At 43.1% G+C, this 20874-nt stretch overlaps 1 protein-coding gene across 1 annotated transcript; it reads left to right on the top strand.

Moving 5' to 3' along the window:
* Positions 1–473: 473 nt before the first annotated feature.
* On the top strand, positions 474–19832 carry LOC143959288 (U2 small nuclear ribonucleoprotein A'-like). The gene is made up of 9 exons (XM_077467966.1): positions 474–656; positions 4530–4677; positions 12200–12278; positions 12372–12418; positions 13917–14019; positions 16610–16689; positions 17182–17254; positions 19280–19373; positions 19658–19832. Exons 1-9 carry the CDS (start codon positions 575–577, stop codon positions 19729–19731), a joined length of 780 nt encoding a protein of 259 aa, XP_077324092.1. The 5' UTR covers positions 474–574; the 3' UTR covers positions 19732–19832.
* The last annotated feature ends 1042 nt before the right edge of the window (positions 19833–20874 follow it).

Consider the following 20874-nt stretch of genomic DNA (forward strand, 5'->3'; position numbering starts at 1 on the left):
ATGAGCAAGCTTGTCGCTGCTTTTAAAATTCTAAATCTAAACATTCAGATGGAGTTCTAAGTCCTGTATTTCACTGTATAAACTCACTTTACTGTTAAAAATAAGTGTACAATGCAAAACTCTGGTGGGTGTAACAAGATGTCCGCTTGCCCCCTTCTGAGTGTATCCTTACTGTGGACGGGTGAGGGGTGTAGCAAGGTGGCGGCAACTAAACGTCACTTCCGTTACACATTCCGACGGGTCGGCTAATCTGATGAAACTCCGGCTGAATGTGTAGCAGAAGTGACGTTTCGCGCCCCGCCATCTTTGCTAAACTCAGCACACGCCTTCTCACTGTACCCTTGCTGAGGGCGAGTGCGGGGTGTAGCAAGATGGCGGCGACGGAACGTCACATACGTTACAAAATGTGACGGGTCGCCAAATCTGACGTCATGCCTGTATCATTGTTCGGCGTCGCAGGTCGCTGATTGGTCCGGTGGAGATGGCGGCGGAAGTGACGTGGTAAAGCCTGGCCGCGTTGTTGCTGGCACTGAGAAGCGACTGGTTGAATTCAGGCCTCGTGTGGTTTGGCGCCATGGTGAAGTTGACGGCGGATCTGATCGAGCAGGCGGCTCAGTACACGAATGCCGTGCGGGACCGGGAGCTGGACCTGCGGGGTGAGTGTGTGGAGATGCCGGTGGGGGGGAGGAAATAGTCACCTCAACCAACATGGAGTCCGGTCTGTACAGCTGAGGAGCGCCGGACATGACTCATTTTAGTGTGAGAGGATACAGAGTGACTCCATGGATCGGCAGATATGACATTACTGGAGGTCTGTGTGTTGTCTGGCTGCTGTAAGAATACAATTTCTAGGGGTGCACGATACCTGACCCCCCCCCCCCCCCAAAAAAAAAATGTTGTGGTTCCTTCCGCCCGCTAATGAAACAACATAGGACATACCAAGTGGCAGGAGAAGCGGGGGGAGTTGGGTATCTGACCCATCCAATGCTTGCAGCAGCCCGATTTTTGTTTCCTGACTGTTCCTTAAATGCCCTTTAACCCTTTCATGCCTAAGCCTATTTGTGACATCTTGTGCTTAGAAGTTAAAAATCAGTATGTGTGTGTATATGTATGTGTGTGTATATATATATATATATATATATATATATATATATATATATATATATGTGTGTATATATATATATATATATATATATATATATATATATATATATATATATTTAGCAGAGTCCCTAGATCAGTGGTTCCCAGCCTCAGTCCTCTAGTACCCCCCCCCCCCCCCCCCACCAGGCCATGTATTGGGAATTTCTCTTTGATAAAATAACTGCCCAAAATACCAAGCCTTGACCACTTCTGGACAGCCCACTGATGATGTACATCGGTCTTTTGAAGAGGAATACCGTTGTTATGGCAGAAGCTAGCTACCATACCCCCCCCCCCCCCCCCCCCCGCTACCATCTTCTTCGGAGGTAGCGGTCCGCTTCAAGGTAAAAGTGGTGGATTCGCAGTGAGATCACTTTTATCGGTGGTGGGGGGAGGGGGCCGCTCTTCGTTGCCCTCCGCCGTTCACCGGAGCCGTTGGTGTCCTGTCCCTGACTTGGCTGGCTGCTGAATGAGGGGAAGATGCCCCCACCCATCTCTATACCATTACAGGGTGGAAGAGACTTCAAAGCATCACTTCTGTCCATAGCTCTTAAAAGGACTTTTTTTTGGGGGGGGGGGGGGATTTTAGTGTAAATATGAGATGTGAGGTATTTTTGACACCCCCCCCCCCCCCCCAGATCTCATATTTAAGAGGTCCTGTCATACTTTTTTCCTTTTACAAGAGATGTTTACATTCCTTGAAAAAGGAATAAAAGTTACACTTTTAAGAACAGTGAAAAAAAAAAATATATATATATATATATATATATAATATATATTTTTTTTTTTCTAATCTATCCATAGAGAATAAAATGGCGGTTGTTGCAATACTTTGTCACAGCGTATGGGTCTTACAAAAGCACTTTTTTTTGGGGGGGGGGGATACACTTTGAGTTAAAAAAAAAAAAAATATATATATATATATATAAGACAACGGTAAAGTTAGTCCAATTTTTTTTTTAAATTGTGCAAGATAATGTTACACCAAGGAAATTGATACCCAACATGTCACGCTTCAAAATTGCGCCCACTCGTGGGACGGAGACAAAAACTTTGACCCTTAAAAATCTCCATAGACGAAATGTTAAAAAAATTCTACAGGTTACATGTTTTGAGTTAGAGGAAGTCTAGGGCTAGAATTATTGCTCTCGCTCTACCGATTGCGGCGATACCTCACATGTGTAGTTTGAACACAGTTTTCATACGTGGGCGCTACTCGCGTATGCGTTTGCTTCTGCACATGAGTTTGACGGGACACGTTTAAAAATTATTATTATTTTTTTTTTTTTAAATAATTAAAAAAAAAAATTAAGAAAAAAAATACTTTTTAAACGTGTCCCGTCGAACTCGTGTGCAGAAGCGAACGCATGTCCGCAATCGGTAGAGAGAGAGCAATAATTCTAGCCCTAGACCTCCTCTAACTCAAAACATGCAACCGGTAGAATTTTTTTAACATTTCGTCTATGGAGATTTTTAAGGGTCAAAGTTTTTGTCTCCATTCCACGAGCGGGCGCCATTTTGAAGCGTGACATGTTGGGTATCAATTTCCTTGGTGTAACATTATCTTGCACAATATAACAAAAAATTTTTTTACGGTTGTCTTATAATTTTTTTTCAACTCGTATTTTTTTCCCCCCAAAAAAGTGCTCTTGTAAGACCGATACGCTGTGACAAAGTATCGCATCGACCGCCATTTTATATATATATATATATATATATAGTTCTAATTAATTTTCTAGCAAAAAAAAACTTTATTTTTACTGTTAAACTTAATAAAAAATTGTGTCACTTTTATTCCTATTACAAGGAATGTAAACATCCCTTGTAATAGAAAAAAAAAAGCATGACAGGCCCTCTTAAATATGAGATGTGGGGTCAAAAAGACTTCGCATCTCATATTTACACTAAAATGCAATTTAAAAAAAAAATCCACTTTAAAAGCTATGGGCAGAGGTGACGTTTTGATGTCGCTTCCGCCCTGCAATTGTATGGAGCCGAGTAGGGGGGCCATCTTCCCCTCACTCGGCTCCATGCCAAGCCGATAATTCATATTGCGGCGAATCCGCCACAGAGACCACTTTTATCTTGGCATGGACCACTCGCTGAATAAGTGGATACCGGAGTTATGGCAGCTAGCCATATGACGGCGGGCGGACCCCTCTAGCTTCTTTAGGAAAACAACCGAGCTGTCTTTGTGTGGTGGGGGGGGGGGTGCTTTAACTGGAGGAAGATTGAAATCTGTGTTTCCTGCTTGGCATCTTCCTCTTACATAATGGTGGACTGCCTTGTTTACATAGGCAGACCATGGTTCTGCCTCACCTGAGTGGTTGGCGTTGTGCCTGACCCATTTATTGGCTCCCTGTGTTTCCAACTGGGGGGGGGGGGGTCACTGGCAAGGCGCGTGTCCAGACCCACTGCACAAAATCCTGTACAGGTGCGTGATTTCATGCAGGAGGGCCTTAACAGGTTAAACCTTCAGTTGGAATAGGCAGGACTTTAATGTGGTTCTACAGGCATGTTTTTTTTTTCTCTCTTTAATGTAATGTCTGCATTAAGGAAAAAAACTAAGATTACGATTACAGCAGCTTTCTCCTCTCTCTCTCTCTCTCTCTCTCTCCTTGATTGACAGAGGTGCTGGCAGTCATTGCCAGTGAGGAGGGGCCGAGCTGCGCTCTGTTAATGGACACAGGGGGGTTATTTATGACAGGCAAATGCACTTTTCAATACAAATGCAAACTGCACTTGGAAGTTCAGTCGCTGTAAATCTGAGGGGGTAGATCTGAAATGAGGGGAAGCTCTGCTGATTTTCTTATCCAATCATGTGCAAGCTAAAATGTTTTTTTATTTTTTTCCTCCTCGCATGTCCCCTGCGGATCTACATCGGCTGCACTTCCAAGTGCACTTGTAGTGCAAAGTGGATTTGCCTTTAGTACATAACCCCCACAGAGCTGGCTGTGGGAACAAGCACACATGAGTGCCCCCATAGCAAACGGTTTACTATGGGGGTACTCTGCAGGGAGGGAGGAGTGCAGGTGGGGGTACCCCAGAAGAGGAGGATCGGGGCTGCTCTGTGCAATATACTATTTATTTATTTTTCCTTAAGAATCAGTAGAAATCTGGCTCCTAGTGGGGACATGGACGGCAATAAAAACCTTGTAGAGGCTCTACCCCAGGAGTCTCAAACTGGTGGCCATCCAGCTGTTGCAAAACTACAAGTCCCATCATGTCTCTGCCTGTGGGAGTCATGCTTGTAACTGTCAGCCTTGCAATGCCTCATGGGATTTGTAGTTTTGCAACAGCTGGAGGGCCACCAGTTTGAGACCCCTGCTCTACCCTATCATTTCCCCAACAGGGTGCAAACTGGGTTGCCTAGAAACGCTTTACAGGGTACAAAATCCCAGTTATTGAGAACCTCGGGGCCACCCTGGACCAGTTTGATACAATCGATTTTTCAGACAATGAGATAAGGAAGGTGGATGGATTTCCTTTATTAAAGAGGCTTAAGACTTTATTATTGAATAACAACCGGATATGGTAAGTTCTGCTTTAGGTGTTCTACTTTTTTTTTTTTATCAAATGTGAAGAGCACTTTCTTTTTTCCTTGGCTATGAGACTTAAGTAGGAAACGTTTTTCTACATGGTTTTGGCGATAAATCACTTGGCAAACTACCGTACATAGAAATACTGGATTAGGATTCCAGAAGAATAACAGCTGGAAAGGAACAAGTGGTGGTCCATCAAGTCATGTGTTTTTTGACACGTGCAGAGGCAAAAAGGTGAACTTTAACCACTTGCGGCAGCACGCACGCATGCACGCACACACACACACTAAAAAAAACTAAAATGAACCCTTTATAGTACAAAGAGCAAATAATCGCTACTGTAAATATTACTTTCACAGTTCTGCAGTAACAAAATGAACCCCTTACAGTAGTGATTGTGTTTTTTTCTTTTTTTTTTTAATCACTACTGTAAGGGGTTCATTTTGTTACTGCAGAACTGTGAAAGTGATATTTACAGTAGCGATTATTTGCTCTTTGTACTAATAAAGGGCTCATTTTAGTCTTTTTTTTTTTTTTTTTTTTTTTTTTTGTGCCTTTTGCAGAAACGCAATACAGTTCATCCACATGGTTTCCTATGGGACACCTTCCCGCAAAACATTTTTATATTTTTTTTTTTCTCAAGTCATCTTCCAGGACGGCACACCTGAGAGATGAGAGGCTCCTCCCTACAGGAAACACAATCAATCGACAGCTGTTTTAAGTCCCCACCCTTCCCCTTGATCCTCAGTTTTTGATTGTGTTTCTCCCTACACAGCGAAACTGTTTGTTTTTTTCCAAATGACCCGAAGCCTGGGGCTGGTGGTCTCCCCCTGGGAGCCGGACCACAAGCCTGGGAAGCCTCTGGGTCTGGTAGGATATTCTTGTCCTTCCTGGGGGGTTCCCCTATCTTTTTTCCTCAGGGCGGGCAGCAGAAATTGGAAGAGCCCCCCTGAGAGCTGAAGGACCCTGGGTACAGTGGTGTACCCAGAACTTCAGGGGCCATTATCCTGTCTCCCCCCTCCTTACCTGTACAGGTGGCTGTTCAGACGGGGGTGCTGGCCATCGGTTCTTTCCAGGGGGCTTGTCCCCGACTCCTGGGTTCCCGGTAGCTCGCGTGGGCTGCCGGAGAGGGCGTGGCAACAAGCACCCGCGTCATTTTCAAACTTCGGGAAAATGGCAGCGGCGTTCTTACCCAGGAGGGAAGGCTGAGAGTCAGTAGGAGCAGGCGCCCACATTTACTACGGTGGATGTCTGCCTTAACCACCTCAGATATGAAGATGGGAATGAGGAATGGAAGGCATTGCCCCCCCCCCCCCCATGTGTATAGACTGACTTCCCTATGGGGACAGCAGTTGGGGGGGGGGGGGGGGAGCACTTTGGCGGCTATCCTCCTTGCGTGTGGACCATAAGGATGGAAAAGCAAGCCCGCTGGCTGTGGCAAAAAGAGGAAGACGACAACGGTGAGTACTTTACTTTCCTTTTGCCGTGGGAATTTAGCTGCAAAATACCCAATTCCAGCCAGAGGGTTCCTGGGCATTTGAGATCTCACCTGGGGTCTGGATTCAAATAGCCCTTAAGCTTCTGCTAAAAACACCAGCTGCAGCCCCTCTTACATCAGAGAAAGCTGTATGGTGGACAGGTGGTGCAGAGGAACGAGTGTGCCTAAACCACTTCAGATGAGAAAGAGGTAGGTAGGCCATTGCTCCCCCTTCCCCGTGTATATACTGACTGGTGCAGTGCAGAACCTGGGGTCGGGATACAAATAGCGTAGACGCCACTGCTAAAGCCACCAGCCACAGCTCCCTCTTACAGCAGAGACACTGTGGTTATCGCAGCAGTAGGTTGCCAGCCTCTCCCTACATGCCCAGTTGTGGTACATTTAGTAGGGATGAATATAGCGTACAGAGGGGACCTGGTAGATACAAAGTTACTTACAGGCCAGGTATACCACTGAACAGGTTATTAATTGGGCAGTGGTTGGTGGATTCAGAAGCTCCCCTGGTCAGCAGGTGCACTAGGTTACCGGCCCTATTAGCCCAGCTGCTAGGAATCTGAAGTTGCTTCACAATGTTTAAAAGCTGACCTAACATTCAAGGATGGGCAGAGACCAAGCTACTGTGTGGCACAGTAGGGGTTCCCTTGTCACAGATCCTCCTTTTGGGGGTTGCCTGCTATAGTTAACTTTCATAAGCTCCAACCTCCCACTCCACCTTTACACTGTGTTTATATTATAGTGTAGGAGGTAAGAAGAAACTTTTTTTTATTGGTTTGGGCTACAATCCACGCAGTGGCAGATCTAAAGGCAATTCACCATAGATCGCTCCCTACATCCTTTTAATTGAGGATTTTCTGTGCAAACCTATGCAAGAGCTACATAATTGATTGCTTGAAGCCTGCAAATAGCTATTTACCTCCCAGGCTAAACTGGTAACCACCTCTTCTAGAGAGGTCTTAAATTGGTCTCTAGGGCTGGGCTCATTGAGACTTTAGTTGCTAATCAGCACCACCTGGATATGTGCTGGCTAGCGTTTGCTCAGTCTATGGAGGTAAGGTAGGACAACAACTACTACTAATAGTAGGGTGTCCAACCATTTTAGGATCTGTTCCTTCTCTGGTGGTGAAGGTTTAGTATCTACAGCACAGGCTATGCCTATGAAATAAATTGCCTGTTGGTTATTTCATAAAGGGATAGACCATGACTCCTCATTGGCTGCACACCAGTAGACCTCAGTAGTGAAGGTTTGTCCTTGCTGGGATGTTTTTGTGGCACAGCAGAAATACACATTGAGATTTGTGACATCTCTGCTTATAAGGACTATATTGCTGTACATCAGAAATGCACTGCACTGAAGCTTGTTTGCTGTCCTTTATATACTAAAGGTACTGCTTTGTTTGGCTACAGATCAGAAAAATACAACAGTGAAGGTGGTCTGTACTTTCTGGTTTTGTGTTGCACAGCAGAAATGCACATCATTGTGTCTGGTGACATCTCTGCTCATAATGGTTATATTGCTGCACATCAGACATACACAAGATTGAGATCTGTCTGTGGGGCTTTGTGTCCTGTTTTACTGCCTTGTTGGTTACTTATCAGAAAGGCAGCAGTGAAGTCTGATTCAGACAGTGCTATTAACAGCAATGGCTGCCGAGTTTAAACATGCGATTTGACATGTTGAGTCGCATGACAAATCATTTCAATATGGATGTGCTATCTCTATTCATAGTGTTTTATTGTTGCACATCAGATTTATACAGCATTAAGGTCTGTGAGGTTTTGTGTCCCGTATTACTGCCTTATCAGAAAGGCAGCAGTGAAAATTGATGGTTCGAATTTGTTGGGCTACATAGTAGAAATACAAATTGAACCCCTGCCAGGTGTAGTACATATACTGCCTTTGGTAATCCATGTAGCACCACAAAGTGGTGTTGTGCTGATTTTAGCCATGCGATTTGACATGTTGAGTCGCAAGGCCAAATCGCTTCAATATGGATGTGCTATCTCTATTCAGAATTGTTATATTGTTGCACATCAGACATATACAAGATTGAAGGTTGTCTGTCCTTTTATGTCTTGCATATACTGCCTTATTGGCTGCATATCAGAAAGGACACAGCAGTGAAGGTTGCTTGTCTTTTTCTGATTTTGTTTTTGCTGCTCAGCTGAGAGACACATTGAGGATGGTGGCATCTCTCCTCAGTATTGGTATATTACTACACATCAGACATACACAAAGATTGAATGTTTGTGTCCTGTATGTCCTATATTTACTGCCTTATCGTTTGTATATCAGGCTAAGCAGTGTTTCTCATGGATCTACCTTTCTGCATCTTAGGGATACACAGCAGGGGTTTGTTGGCTGCAATCCTCCAGGGAGTCACAGCATTGGGGACCCCTTACTTGTTCGACCTGAAAATTGCTATTTGTTTTTTTCCCTGCGACCTGTGTAATCTTGAGGTCTGTGGATCCAGGAATCAGGGACTGCTGGTGTCGCACAGACACAAATGGTACCCATTGGAAGCCATAGTATATGACTTCTCATGCGTCTTGCAGTCCCAAGTCGCAGGTTGGGTCGCACGGGTGTGGGAACCCTAAACTTATCTGTCCCTTCTGATTGAGGTTTTGCTACACAGCAGGAATACTCATCATGGCGTTATTGTTTTATTTTGCAGCAGACCAGAAAGATTGCAGCTGTAAAGGCTGTCTGTCTTTTTCCTCAGCGTCTGCTTTTATGTTGTTGCACAGCAGAAATACTCAAGATTGAAGCTTGTTGGTGCTTTCTGTTTCAGAAAAACACAATGCTGCAGGTTGCTCGTGTCCTTTCTCAGTGTTGGTTCTATCTGAACTACACTACAGAAGTGCATGACAGAAAGGATTGTCTTGTGTTCCATATTTTTCCCTGTGGCATAGCAGAAATGCACAACACGGGAGTTGGTGTTCATATTAATCTTATTACTGTGGTGGTTTGTCAGAAATACACAACATAGAAGTTTGGGTCTTTCTGTCTTTATAGCCTTGTTTTGCTGTACATAGGTAAAGCACAACAGTAAAGGGGGTTCCTGTCCTTGGCAGCACATCAGAAAACCAGACTATGAGGACTGTTTGTCTACGTTGAGGTTCAGATTTGGGTCTCTTCCGATATTTGATATATTGGTTTAGCTAGTCACACTCAGGCACACAACATTGTTGTCTATGCTTGTGTCCTTTCTGTCTAAATCTATTGTGCCGTGCCCACAATCTATGATCATTTTATTTGTGATATTAATAATGCATGTATCACCTTTTTGTATTTCAGCCTTCTTTTCCATGGAGGGGCCAAGAGTTCGGGCTGCAGCTGCCACATGTCAGAAAACCTTGACCACTTGCATTCAGGGATGCCAGAACCATTTCCTAGGGTTGAAGCCCTGTAGGGTTATGGGACACTGGAGGAAGGGGATAATGAATCGCCCTGTTTAGTAAGAACTTGGAGAGTTCTGTTCAGAGGAGTATTAGGGCCTGAGGATGAAGTATAAAGATGTATACCCGATCGAATAGGTTTCGGCTCGGTGCATGGCCTTCATTTTGCCCTTTTAGCAAAACTAGACATAGCAATATGGGTAGTCTACTCCTGCTAGGGACTTTAATCTCCTGAAGAAGGCTCTCAGGCGTAAGTAAGGACATAGATTGGGCGTGCCTTAAACCCAGGGTTCAAGCTTCTGTTAATCTATTTCCCTTAAGTAGGCTTCCCTTTAGTCTTTTGCTGACATAAAGATAAAAAGGAAGCAGTTTTATTTCCCTCAACAGGATAGTGTTAAGACAGGCCCTCTTATTGATTAATGTAGTGTCCTTGTCTTACACAGGTCTCTTATTTATCTTTTTAGTGGTTCTAAGTAGCACCTACAGGCATAATAGGCCATGGTTGTTAGATGTGTGAGATAGGCAACATTGCTAACCTACAAGTTTAACATGTTTTCTGATTCCATTTTTAAGAGCCCATTCCACCTAGATACTGCATCTGAAGCGGAAAAGGCAGGAACATCTGTGGAGCAGACCTGCAGATCAGCCGCATGATCCAGCTAAGATGCCTTCATCAAGCATATGAGCGTATGGAGTGGAGGTAAAGCTCACTGCAGAGCCAAGGTTCGCCAAGAGGGTTTTGCAGTGGCCCCACCCTAAGGTAGGCCTGAGGTACTTGTTTATCCTCTCAGGTGTGCCGTCCTGGAAGATGACTTGAGAAAAGTACCAGTTACTTACCGGTAACTGTCTTTCTGGGAAATCTTCCAGGACGGCAGGCCTACTTCCCGCCCGTTGGAGGAGGGAAAATTGTAGAACACTAGAAGGTGAGTACCTATGAGGAATGATTTCCCTTGTGAACCTGGTTCAGGAGTTACTTCTCTACAAACAGAGGATCAAGGGGAAGGGTGGGGACTTAAAACAGCTGTCGATTGATTGTGTTTCCTGTAGGGAGGAGCCTCTCATCTCTCAGGTGTGCCGTCCTGGAAGATTTCCCAGAAAGACAGTTACCGGTAAGTAACTGGTACTTTTTTTGCAGAAAAAAAAAGCATGTAATGTGTTTTTGCAACAATTTGTTTTTCAATCTGCCCAACAACAAATTGGCCAAAAAAAAAATGCAAATCGCCTCAAAATCACGTGCGCAAAAAGCACTGTAGAAAAAGATCAAAAGCAAACTGCATTGGTGTGCACCGAGCCTTATGCTGGCCACACGGATCGATTTTCAGACGAGAATATTCAGGCGAAAAATCTTTGTACATTTTGTTTAAATTTTCACTTGTTTTTAACATTCTGTTTTTAAAATGAGTGTAATTTCTGAACGACAACCACATCCACTGTCTGAAAATTCCTTTGACCAAGAAGTTTTCTATTCCAAATTTTCCAGTCACTGGTGGAAAATGAACGTTCTGAAAATGACTGACTGACTGACTTTTTTTTTTTTTTTTTGAAGGAAGACCTTGTTTTTGTTTTTTTAATAAAAAAAAAAAAATAAATTGGTCTGAGATTTACCAGATTCACCCTTTAATAGTATATACGGTATATCTCTTCTAATAGAAGAGATATACCGTATATACTACTATTAGAAGAGATATACCGTATATACTACTATTAGAAGAGATATACCGTATATACTACTAATAGTAGTATATACAGTATATCTCTCTTCTAATAGTAGTATATACGGTATATCTCTTCTGTCTGTTATTCTCAGAGTGGATTACATATATTTTGCTCCCTAACCATATAGTTGGTTATTTTTATTTACCACTGCATAGATATGTTTAAGAATAAAAAAAAAGTAATTTAAACTTTTTACATATTAACTAAATTATACACCATGTTTTTTAAGGTTATTAATTGAAACAATAATCAGCCAACTAATCCTCCCTCTCCCACCCCCCCCCCCCCCCCCCATAGGCAGTTGACACTGCCATATGGCGAATAGCATCCAATGTCGCACAGCGTGTGCAGTGTGAACCCAGCCTTAAGAGTATTGGTGTTATTGAATGCTTTTGATTTAAAAAAATTAAGATATTGACATCCAGGTAAACCAGAACTGATGTTGGGCCATTCTTTCCGGGTTACCATAGTGTAGACCCAATGAATGCCAACCCGGCTGGTTTCTTGGGTCTCCCAGTTGGATGAGAAAGCTGCAGAGGGGGACATCCTGCCCGCCTTGTTCCCATTGCTTGTAAAAGCAGTCCAGCGGCAAGTTGGCCACTAAGTTTGCTTTTACGAGAGAGATGATCACCGGCTGTGATACATGCAGCTGAAGACCTCATCCTGCTATAACCACCGAAAGTTGAGCAACTTATGGGTACATCGCTGGTCTGGAGGTGGTTAGGATGAGTGCAGGCATCACGTGTTACATGTAGTTTTCCAGTAATGTTGGTTTGCACACTTTGAAGGACATGTTTGCTTAAAGCATGAATGTTGACAATGTAGACGGGAAACATTTATTATGCAGTATATAGCAGTGTTCTCCAAATGTAATGGCTTTATTTTTATTTTTTTCTTGTTACAGTCGTATAGGAGAAGGTCTTGAGCAGATGTTGCCTAATTTAAAAGAACTGATTCTCACCAACAACAGTATCATGGAACTGGTAAGTTTTCTTCTGTCTGCTCTGTGCTTGTGATTTTGTTTATTTTGGTGTAACTTGTTTTTAGATGTCTAACATCTTTGTATTTCCTCGCAGGGTGACCTGGACAATTTATCTACTTTTAAAAACCTCACCTATCTCAGGTAAGTAGCACTGATTGTCCTGGATTTTCCCCTTATGCTCCAGAAAGGTTTAATAGAGTCAACACTGAATCTGCAGAGTTTATTAAAACTCAAGTGGTCCAGCGTACAGCAGAAATCTAATATGTTTCAACTTACAAAGCGTTACTAGTCAATAGAGCTCTCATTTTATAAACTGCTTGGTCACTTCAGGAAGGGGTGTTGAATACCAAAATGACCTCAGCTATGTATCTTTGCCTCTTCATCCTGTGCAACTAAGCAGCTTACATTGCCAAAAAAGGGATCCCATGCAGAAGGTAAACACTTTGCACACACATTAAAAATATTCAGAACTACACAAATAAAATGACTATCACAGCACAATCCTAAATATAACGGACAGGGTTGCAGTCATTGGTTATGTGTGCAGCTTATAGTGAAGCTGCACACCTCTGATCCCTTGTGTACAGAAACAATTCTAGCAGTAATAACAAGCACACTCCACCCACATGCTCCCCGCTAATGCATTATGTGCACTGTTGAGATTTAATAAATAAAGCCCCATTAGTGGTTGACATGCATCAGAAGGAGGAAGTGGGTGGAGTGTCTGTTACTACTGCAAGAATAATAAAAAAATATATATATTGTACATAAGGGATTAGCAGTGTAAGGCTTTGCGGCCAGTTCACCTCAGAATCTGGTGCAGGAAAGCTGCAAACCGTGCATGTTTCCTTTCCCCGTGTTCAAAACACACTGCACTTGCAATCTGCAGCAGGTGTCAGTCCAATGCTAATGACTCCCCCAACACAGGATGCAAATGCCGTGCCTTTGCCTGCACCAGATCGCTTGGTACAGAGGGTACCATGTGATCTGGTTTCTCTGTGTTTTGTAAACTAGTGGAAAATGTAAATGGTAACGGCGCTCTCTGCAGGGACAACCCAATCCATACACCAGGTCCTCTCACAGGTGCCAAGGCTCGATGTATCCCAAAACACTCCAATGCAACAATAGTAAGAAGAATCGGCAGGACAGTAATCCTCGAAGTGTCATTTATTGGTACACCAGAGTGACAATAAAATAAAACTAACGAGTTTCAGCAATAGCCTTAGTTTTAGCTACTTGCTGTCGAGCTTGCTGGCTCTTCTTACTACGTTTGTAAACTAGTGCATGCACTAGCACATCCACTGGATGTGTTCCCTTGTCACTGATGACTGACACAGGAGAACCAGATCATGTGGTCAGGGCAGGTTGGAAATGGGTAGTGTGTGTGTGTCTATAATGTATGCATAATATACTTTCTTACAAAGATTAGTCAGCATAGGTGTTAGGAGGGGGAGGGCGCAAGACTAGTTAGAATTGCTGGGTAAACCTATGTTAATATTTTCATATTTAAACAGTGTGCGGAGGTAATGGTACCTGGGGGCTGCAGGCACCCCCCCATCCGGAGGGAGGCACAGAGCCTCAAGGCTATGCTTAGTATCTGCTGTATCATACCACTTATTTGTACTTTTTTATCTTTCAGTCTGTTAAGGAATCCAGTGATTAACAAGCGACATTACAGACTGTATGTGGTCTTCAGACTTCCACAAATCCGTGTCTTGGATTTCCAGAAAATCAGACAAAAAGTGAGTTTCCTGGTTGCAGTTTTAAATGTTAGGTCTTCCTCCTCCTTCACCTATGTTCATAATATTGCCTTTTTTTTTTATTTTTAATTTTTTAAAGTAACCGTGCTTGTGGAAATAAAAAATCTTGTGAGCTGCTAGCATGCTATGAAGTATTTTCCACAGCAAATAACTATGTACAACCAATGTGCTGCACTACACCAGAACCATTATAATACACAAATATAAAAAAAAGTGAATATATAAAATGTCCAAATGCTGTTAAGTTTTTGAAATAAAGATGGGTGCTCAATATGTGAATCCAATCTTTAAGACCATAGTGCTTCCACCACCATACAAAGGCACTCAAAAAATGCTTACCAGACACTTATCACTCTTGAGTAGAGAGAAGTCATATAAAGACTGGCACGTCGTCTAAGCCGGGTCTCCAGATACCTTCGTCCACTATCACAATGCTGTTTCTCCAACTATTACGCCATTTGTGCAGATGTGTACCAATAGAACACCCAAAAGCTGTGAGAACTGTATAGATGGTAACCACTTGCTGACCGCACTATAACCAAATGACAGCTAGAGCGCAGCCAGCCAGTTCTGGGAGGCTGTCGTATGACACTGCTGATCACAGATTGGCTCTTTACCATATGATCAGCTGTGTCCAATCGCAATGTAAACAGAAGTCTGTTATAGTGACTACTTTCCTTAAGCTGACAACGTGAGGAGAGCCGATAACTGACTTGTGTAAAAGGAACATCTACACCAGGGGTCTCAAACTGGTGGCCCTCCAGCTGTTGCGGAACTACAAGTCCCATCATGCCTTTTCCTAAGGGCGTCACGCTTGTAACTGTCAGCCTTGCAATGCCTCATGGAACTTGTAGTTTTTGCAACATCTGGAGGGCTGCCAGTTTGAGACCCCTGATCTACACTGATCAGGGCACTGATTATCCGTGCAGTCCCAACGGTGCCCATCGGTGCTGCCAAACAGTGTCGCCTATCAGTGCAGACTTTTCAGTGAAGGAGAAAAATTACCGGTTTACAAAATGTTATAACTATAAATGTTTTGGTTTTTTTCTCAAAAATTTTAAGTTATTTTTTCTTTTTTAGTTAGATAAAAATAAAAACCCAGAGGTAATTAAATACCAGCAGAAAGCTCTTTGTGTAAAGGGGAGGAAAAAATGATCAGAATTTCATATAGGTACCCTGTTGCATGACCGTGCAATTGCCATTCAAAGTGCGACCATCTGAAAATTTACATGGGCAGGAAGGCAAGTGGTTATAAAAGGTACTAAAAATGCACTTTCAAACTTCCATATGGTAAGACGGCACTCGCTGTATAAAAACACGGGATAAGTAAAAATGCCACACTTCTGGTGTATGTGGTGATGTCACAACGGGCTCTTCCTTGCGCATTTGATCACAGATCACATCTTCTGGGAGTTAATGGTTGGAGAAATTGGTTGGGTGACGGTACCCCTTTGAGATGGTGTAGGAATATATCTGGAGACCTGGCTGGGTGGCATGCAATTATTTGCAGAGCTTCATATGACTTCTCTACTTGGTTTTGTGCATTTCTCAGTTCCTTTTGTATGGTGGTGGAATCATTGGAATAGTGTTTAAAGAAGATTGGATTCACATATTGAGCACCCATCTTTATTTCAAGGACTTTATTTGGACATTATTTTATTCATTTTTCTTTCTTTTTATGTATGACGTTGGTTTTGGTGTAGCGCCGCACATTGGTTGTATGTCATGATATTGCTTGAAATCTAAAGTCTACATGAAAGGCACTAGATAACGGCAAGACTTTGATGTTCAAGTATAAAATTCTCCATGATGGAATTCTGTTCTCTGCATGCTTTGTATAAAGTTGATATGTTTTGTAGCGCCATTGAGTGGAAGTGGTTGCAGCAGTTGGCCATAACCCCCCCCCCCCCCCGGTATTACAATTTTCATCCTGCGATTTCTTAACCTGTAAATCTGATCAGAGTTGCTTATCACTTTTACAAGCAGTGGGAGGGGTCACTCCCCCTTCCCGCTGATCTTCCGTGTGTGTACCTTGTTTTCTGGGCTCTCCTGTTGCACCGGGGAGCCTGGGATCTGATCCAGCAGTTGCGGCCGCTTACAATAGAGGTGATCGAGGACCCGAACGTCCCCAATCGTCTCTCTGGTCTAGGAGACCGCCGTTGTAAATCGCTGGGTGGCCTTTTTTATTTATTTATTTTTTTTTCTGACCTGCAAGGTAAAGCCGTAATGTTAGTATGCACCGCATACTAGCACATTATGTGAAGCTTGCCTGAAAACAAACTATTCCAGTGATGCAGCGTCATCGCTGAAGGCCGCTTCCATCTCCCCCCCCCCCCCTTCTTCCTTCCGGGCCCACGGACTCCAGCTGTGTGACTGTCCGGAGCCGTGATGACATCACTCCTACGCATGCGTGGTTTTTTTTTTTTTTTTTTTTTTTTTAATATCGGGAATATTTGTGAAACCACACACCTGGTGATATAATGCTCTGTATAAGACTGCTGAGCAGTCAGTTCCCAGTGTTCCATTTTCTGTATCTGATTCTTCATTAACTCTGTGTATGATATCGCTTCAGGAGCGAGAGGAGGCAGCGAATATGTTCAAGGGCAAGCGGGGTGCAGAGCTTGCAAAGGATATTGCCAAGCGATCAAAAACGTAAGATGCAAACTTGTCTCTGCAAATTGAAAGTCTCCTTCACAAGCACCTTTTGCACAGAAACACTTAAATCTTCTTTTGTAGGAGGTGTATGGTGATAATGTCATGCAAAACTTTACCCCCCCCCCCCCCACTAAGTTTTATTAACTGTTTCCCTTATCGGGGTGCTTTGTTAGTGTGCCATATGGGATATCCTTATGATGAATTGTCTCATCTGATTTTTTTTTTTTTTTTTTTTTTTTTTTTTTATCACCTTTTTGAAATCTTTACAATGCAAACTCTTTCCAGTAATTGGGTTGCTCGGGTGTCCCTGTTTTTCTGTGCAATACAAGGTGCTTGTGAAGATGTTCTTTTGTGTCGGCTATTAACAAAGATAAGATACTACACTGGTTTTAAATCACTTTCATGGTGTCACCTTTGAAAGTTGAGAGAAGCAGTTTTCTTTATTCTTTTCTCACAAACTTCACTGCATTGTTGCTTGTCTGGTTTCAGATTCACACCGGGTGCAGGCTTGGCAGAGAAGAAGAAAGCTGGACCTTCTCCTGGGGACGTGGAAGCTATTAAGGTAGTAAAAAAAAAAAAAATGGATCCTAGTGATTTGTCATTCAAGTGGCACTCCTTTCCCCCCTCTCACTTTCCTGTGGTGCTATAGTGCTCTTCATAGCCCACACTGACCTACAGAACAAAGCCAGAGTTCGGCTGCCACACAGCGGATCCCAAGCCTACATCCTGGTCCTCTTTAGTTGGCTGCCTCTCCTGGGTCCAATAATGTGCTGGGCCGCCCCTTAGCCACTCTGTGAGCTGATCCTGCAGCCTCCTGGAAGATGTGATGTAAGTATCCCAGGAGGCCACAGGACCAGATGCACATCATTCTGGCTAGGCTGAAATGGTGGCTGAAGCCAGTGCTAAAAAATGAAAACGGGGGGGGGGAAGAATTTGCCAAAATTCTGCTTGAGGAGGAGCGTTAAAGCTGGACTAACTTTCTTTTGGGCGTTAAAGTAGAACTGTAGGGAAATTTTTTTTTTTATTTTTTTTTAGATAAAGTAAGGTAGGGTGTTAACCCCTGTCAGATTTTTATTTATTTTTTATCTGTGTCCAATTATGGACATTTCCCTTCACTTCCTGTCCAAACCAAAGCCAAACAGGAAGTGAGAGGAAATCCCTGCAAATTAAGGTAATTTCTTGGGGACCCCCAGGCCATCAAAACTAGTGTCCCTATTGGAACCCCCCCCCCCCCCCCCCCCAATTACCTTTCTGGGGACAACACAAAATTTGGGATTTTCTTTTACTTTCAATGATGATGGTAAACGGGACAAATGAAGACAGTAAATCTCCCTAATGGGGACACACAGAGAAATAAAAACTGACAGGTGTTCTACTCCCTCACAACGTTATCAAACTGAAAGAATAGTTTTGTCCTTAGTTATACTTTAAGGTTTGCGTTAGAGCTCAACTCCAGGCACATATAATGGACAGAAATTAACCATTTGACCCCGGGAAGATTTACCCCCTTTCATGACCAGGCGTGTTTTTTTTTTTTTTTTTTTTTTGTTTTCTTTGTTTTTTGCGCGATGGGGCACTGTTACTTTAGCTGACAATTGTGCTGTTGTGCGACGCTGTAACCAAATAAAATTTCCTTTTTTTTACCCACAAATGGCTTTATTTTCCTGGTATTTGATATAGATAGATATATATATATATATATATATATATATATATATATATATATATATATATATATATATATATATATGATTACATTTCAAAACTCTTTATCTTTGCGCTATAAAACATTCCCAATAAAACAATTGAAAAAAAATCAAATTTCATCATTAAAGCGGAGGTTCACACAAATATGGAACCTCCGCTTTTCTAAAACCCCCTCCTCGGTGTCACATTTGGCTCCTTTCAGGGAGGAAGGAGTGTGCAGGTATTGGTACCCACTTCCAGGCATAGACTCCACGCCTCTTCTCCCCCCGAATGCTGTCTGCTGGAAAACACACGGGTCCCAGAGACCACAGGGACCATCCGGATTGTGCAGTGCGACTCTCGCATGCGCAGTAGGGAACCGGGAAGTGAAGCCGCTAGGCTTCAGTTCCTGATTCACCTTACCAAAGGTGGTGCCTTAGCATTGGACACTGACACTTTTTGGTAACCATCTACCTGCTCTGTGTAATGGTTTTGCATATAGCAGCCCTTATTCTCCTCTTCTCGGTTCCCCAGCTGGGGCTTTGGACTCCTTCCCCCCTCTGCTGAGTACTCCCATAGCAAGCTGTTTGCTAGGGGGGTCACTTGTGCATGCTCGCTCCTGAATCCTGCCCTGGGTGTCTATTGAAGCACAGAACAAGGCTCAGCCCCGCCTCCTCCTCACTGGCTGTGATTGACAGCCATGGGAGCCAGTTGCTCCCACTGTTATGTCTGAGCCAATGAGGGAGGGGGCCAGGAGAGCAGCTGCTCTCGCGCACATCGCTGGACCACGATTGGGCTCGGGTAAGTGTTTAGGGACCAGCACATATGTTGTCCATGCTAGGGATCCTATATCTCTGTACTGCTTTGTGTCACTGAGACGGAGGCTGTTTTATCTTTGCAGAATGCCATTGCCAATGCTACCACCCTGGCAGAAGTAGAAAGACTCAAAGGCCTGTTACAGTCTGGTCAGATTCCTGGCAAGGACCGTACACTTGGTAAGTGGAGTGTCATTTTATACCTTCTATGAAACCCAAGTGCTAATGGCTAGACTAGTGCTTGCAGTCTGCACATCTAGTCATTGGATAGATCGCAAAATATTTGTGGAAACAACTGAAATCGTTTTTTATTTCAGAAGCCTGCCACCTTTTCTCTGTCTGTACTAATGTAATCCGTATATCTATTTCCATAATGTTTGAGATATATTGGATTTATCATATTTAAGAATGTGGCCTTTTATCTGTATTTTAAGATTGTTTGTTTTATTTTCCAATTTTTATAGGAAACGAGGTATTCATTTCAGAGGAAGCTGATGAGGAAGAAATGGAAGAAGAGATGGTTGCTAATGGGTCCTAAACTGTTTAATGCTTTTTTTTTTTTTTTTTTTTTTTTTTGTGTTCATTGTAAATGTTCTCCTGTAAATTTTACTACTATAATAAAAGTTTTTTTGTATTTTACCTTGCTTCCTTTGCATACAATCTTGACATAAATATTTGGGGGCATGGTTGTCTGACTTTGGACAAGTCGCAGCCCAATGGCACCCGTTCAGATTGGTGTGCCTTAAAGTGGCAGCAACTCTGAAAAGATGCCTGACTGTTGCGACTTTTGATGCAACTTTGGTCCAGAGAATTCAAAGTCCAGCTGGAAATCGTGTGACTTTGGGGACACGCTGATGTGAATGAAGCAGAAGTCCATGGGTGCTTTGAGGTCAATTCCTCAAAGAATCACTAGTTCACTTAGCCTAGTTATTCAGTTTGCATGCAATCAAGTGCAGAAATGCTGTTTTAGTTGTATTCATTTTTTTTTCTATTACTTGCACATGATTAGATGTTCAACTGTATACATTTGCTGACTGCGGGATTGATACATACACCTAGGGAGCAAGAAATGGCAGAGGCAAAACCTGGATGTTTTTCTCTATATTCTCTCAAAACTAGCAGTTTTTGGTCACACAGCTTTCCTGCTCCCCCCCCCCCCCCCCCCCCCCATTTTATAGATGCCAAAAGTAAAGTGTGTTTTTTATTGTAAACCAGTGGTCTCCAAACTGTGGCTGGGTGGGGCCATATGTGGCCCTCTTTATTTGGCCCTTGGGTCTTCTCCCTCTGCCTCTCCCTCCAATATAGGGCACTTAGACACCTTTCTGCCCAGACCAATTTTGAGCTTTCAGCGCTGTCGCACTTTGACAATTGCTCGGTTATGCTACACTGTACCCAAATGTTTTTTTTTTTTTTTTTTTTTTGCTAAACAAATTTGAAAAAATATATATTTTTTTTGTTTCAAAACTTTGTAAGTTTTTCTCCTTCACTGATGCGCACTGATAAGGTGGCATTGATGGGCACTGATAGGCGGTATTGTACTGATGGATGCCAATCAGTGCCAAACAATAATGCATGCCAATCAGTGATGCCCATTGTGGGCACTGACTGGCATCCCTGGTGGCATACCTACTGCTGGGCATCCCTGGTGGTCTGGTGGCGTCCCTGGTGGTCCAGTGTGGGC

This window comes from Lithobates pipiens, unplaced genomic scaffold (assembly GCF_037356315.1).
Source record: "Lithobates pipiens isolate NorthernLeopardFrog02 unplaced genomic scaffold, aLitPip1_a1.2 Scaffold_7, whole genome shotgun sequence".
Taxonomy (NCBI): domain Eukaryota; kingdom Metazoa; phylum Chordata; class Amphibia; order Anura; family Ranidae; genus Lithobates; species Lithobates pipiens.